The sequence below is a fragment of the Colobus angolensis genome, unplaced genomic scaffold, assembly GCF_000951035.1.
Source record: "Colobus angolensis palliatus isolate OR3802 unplaced genomic scaffold, Cang.pa_1.0 Scaffold279, whole genome shotgun sequence".
NCBI classification, from domain to species: domain Eukaryota; kingdom Metazoa; phylum Chordata; class Mammalia; order Primates; family Cercopithecidae; genus Colobus; species Colobus angolensis.
Window position 1 is genome coordinate 1,070,763 of NW_012116032.1, and position 2,125 is coordinate 1,072,887.

General features: G+C 36.0%; 1 protein-coding gene across 1 annotated transcript in view; it reads right to left on the bottom strand.

Moving 5' to 3' along the window:
* The window catches only part of ZGRF1 (zinc finger, GRF-type containing 1), a 95,590-nt gene that overhangs the window by 58,206 nt on the left and 35,259 nt on the right, over positions 1-2,125 (bottom strand). Inside the window, exon 10 of the mRNA XM_011948365.1 lies at positions 1,446-1,619. Within this exon, the coding sequence (XP_011803755.1) occupies positions 1,446-1,619 (174 nt within the window). The remainder of the gene's footprint in view (positions 1-1,445; positions 1,620-2,125) is intronic.

Genomic DNA, 2,125 nt, shown 5'->3' on the forward strand with positions numbered 1-2,125 from the left:
CAGGTACTCGGGAGGTTGAGGCAGGAGAATCATTTGAACCCAGGAGGCAGAGGTTGTGGTGAGTCGAGATCACGCCATTGCACTCCAGCCTGGGCAACAAGAGCAAAACTGCGTCTCAAAAAAAAAAAAAGAAAGCCGAACAGGCACTACATCAAAGAGGATAAAGAGATGGCCAATAGGCATACAAAAAAGGTCCCAACCTCACTATTAGGCAGGAAAATACAAATTAAAATTACAACTGAAGTACCAGTATATACACACCAGAACAGCTAAAATTGAAAACCAAAAACAGTCAGCATCAAGTGTTGGTAAAGATGTAGAGTGATGGGGACTCTCATACACTCCTAATGGAGACGTAAATTATAAATGCCACTTTGGAAGCCAGTTTGGCATTCTGTACTAAAAGTAAATATATCCTATCCAGTGACTCAATGATGCTACTCCTGGGTAATATAACCAACAGAAGTATGTCACGTGTGTGTGTATATGTACATGTTCATGATGGTACTTGAATGTTCACAGCAGTAGTATCTGTAATAGTCCCTAAACACAAATAACATGAACATCTGAAGAATGGATAAATTGGGATACATTTATGCAACAGAATACTATACCAGCAATTAAAATGAATAAATTATAGCTACAGGCAACAACATAAATGAATTTCAAAACTGCAATATTAAACAAAAGAGGGCAGACACAAAGAATACACTGTGTATGATTCTATTTATATAAAGTTTTAAAGCAAAACTAATAGATGGTTACATGTCAAGACAGTGGATATCTTAGGGAAAAGGGTAGTGACTGAAAAGGGGCAGAAGGAGAGCTTCTTGGATGCTGATAATGCTCTATTTGTTAAAGGTGGAGGTTATATGAGTATGTTTACTTTGTGGTGATTTACTTATTTGCTGTATGTATTATGCTTATTATGCTTTTTTTCTTTATTTCTTCTAATATGTATTATGCTTTAATAAAAAGGGAAATTAAAAAAAAATCTCTTTGATGAACACTGTTTCAAATACATGCTTATCATTCTCATCTCATGACCTCTACTTTCATCCCCAGAAATCTGCCTTTGGTAGCAACTAGATGTACTCAGTGTTATATTTAAAGAGAGAAGGGGAATATCAGAAGAAAAAAAATCTATTAGATGTTAAACAGATGAATATTTCTCTGTGTAATCTACCTGTTTGCTTTTGTCATGAATTCCTAGTCTTCTCTGAAGTGAAAAGTAATCTACTAAACTCCCAATCCTAAAATGGTAATATATCTTTCAAGTAAAATACTTTTGTTATTTAGTTTTACTTGAGATATTATGCTTCTTGTCAATTTACTGTACTCCTTTTTCACTTATAACTGTACAAACAACTATATTATTTTTACAAAATGTAGTATTAACATAAAGAAAATGATTTGGCAAAATGCAACTATAAAAATATTTTTACCTGCAAGAAGCCAATCTGCATACACGTGCTAGGTAACTCTGGTGTCTCTGTCATAAAGTTGTCATACTCAGTGCTATCTGGAAACTGACTGCATCCTAGCTGTGAGCTGTGTCCTCTGACCATTACACCACTAGTAGCTGATCCTTTTACTTGATGTCCTTGAAACTCAACAGGCTACAGATAAATCATCAAAAATAAGAACTGCATAACTATATATTGACACATATATTCACAAAGTAAACACACAGAACATAATACCTAATTCACTTTTTATAACAGGAATTATTGTAAATAGTTACCAGGAACTAATGCTGAAAACCAGAAATTCTCCTATTATCCTAAAACATATGTATGGGTAACAAATTCAAAGGGCATTGATTTAACTGCATTTAACTTCAACATTAAAAAGTATGATTTAGGCTGGGCATGGTGGCTCACGTGTGTAATTCCTGCACTTTGGGAGGCCAAGGTGGGTGGATCACTTGAGGTCAGGCGTTAAAGATCAGCCTGACCAACACTATCTCTACTAAAAATATAAAAAACTAGCCAGGCGTGGTGGTAGGCGCCTGTATCCCAGCCACTCGGGGAGGTGGAGGTTGCAGTGAGCCAACTTCGCACCACTGTACTCCAGCCTGGGTGACACAGAGAGACTCCGTCTCAAAAAAAAAAAAAGTATGATT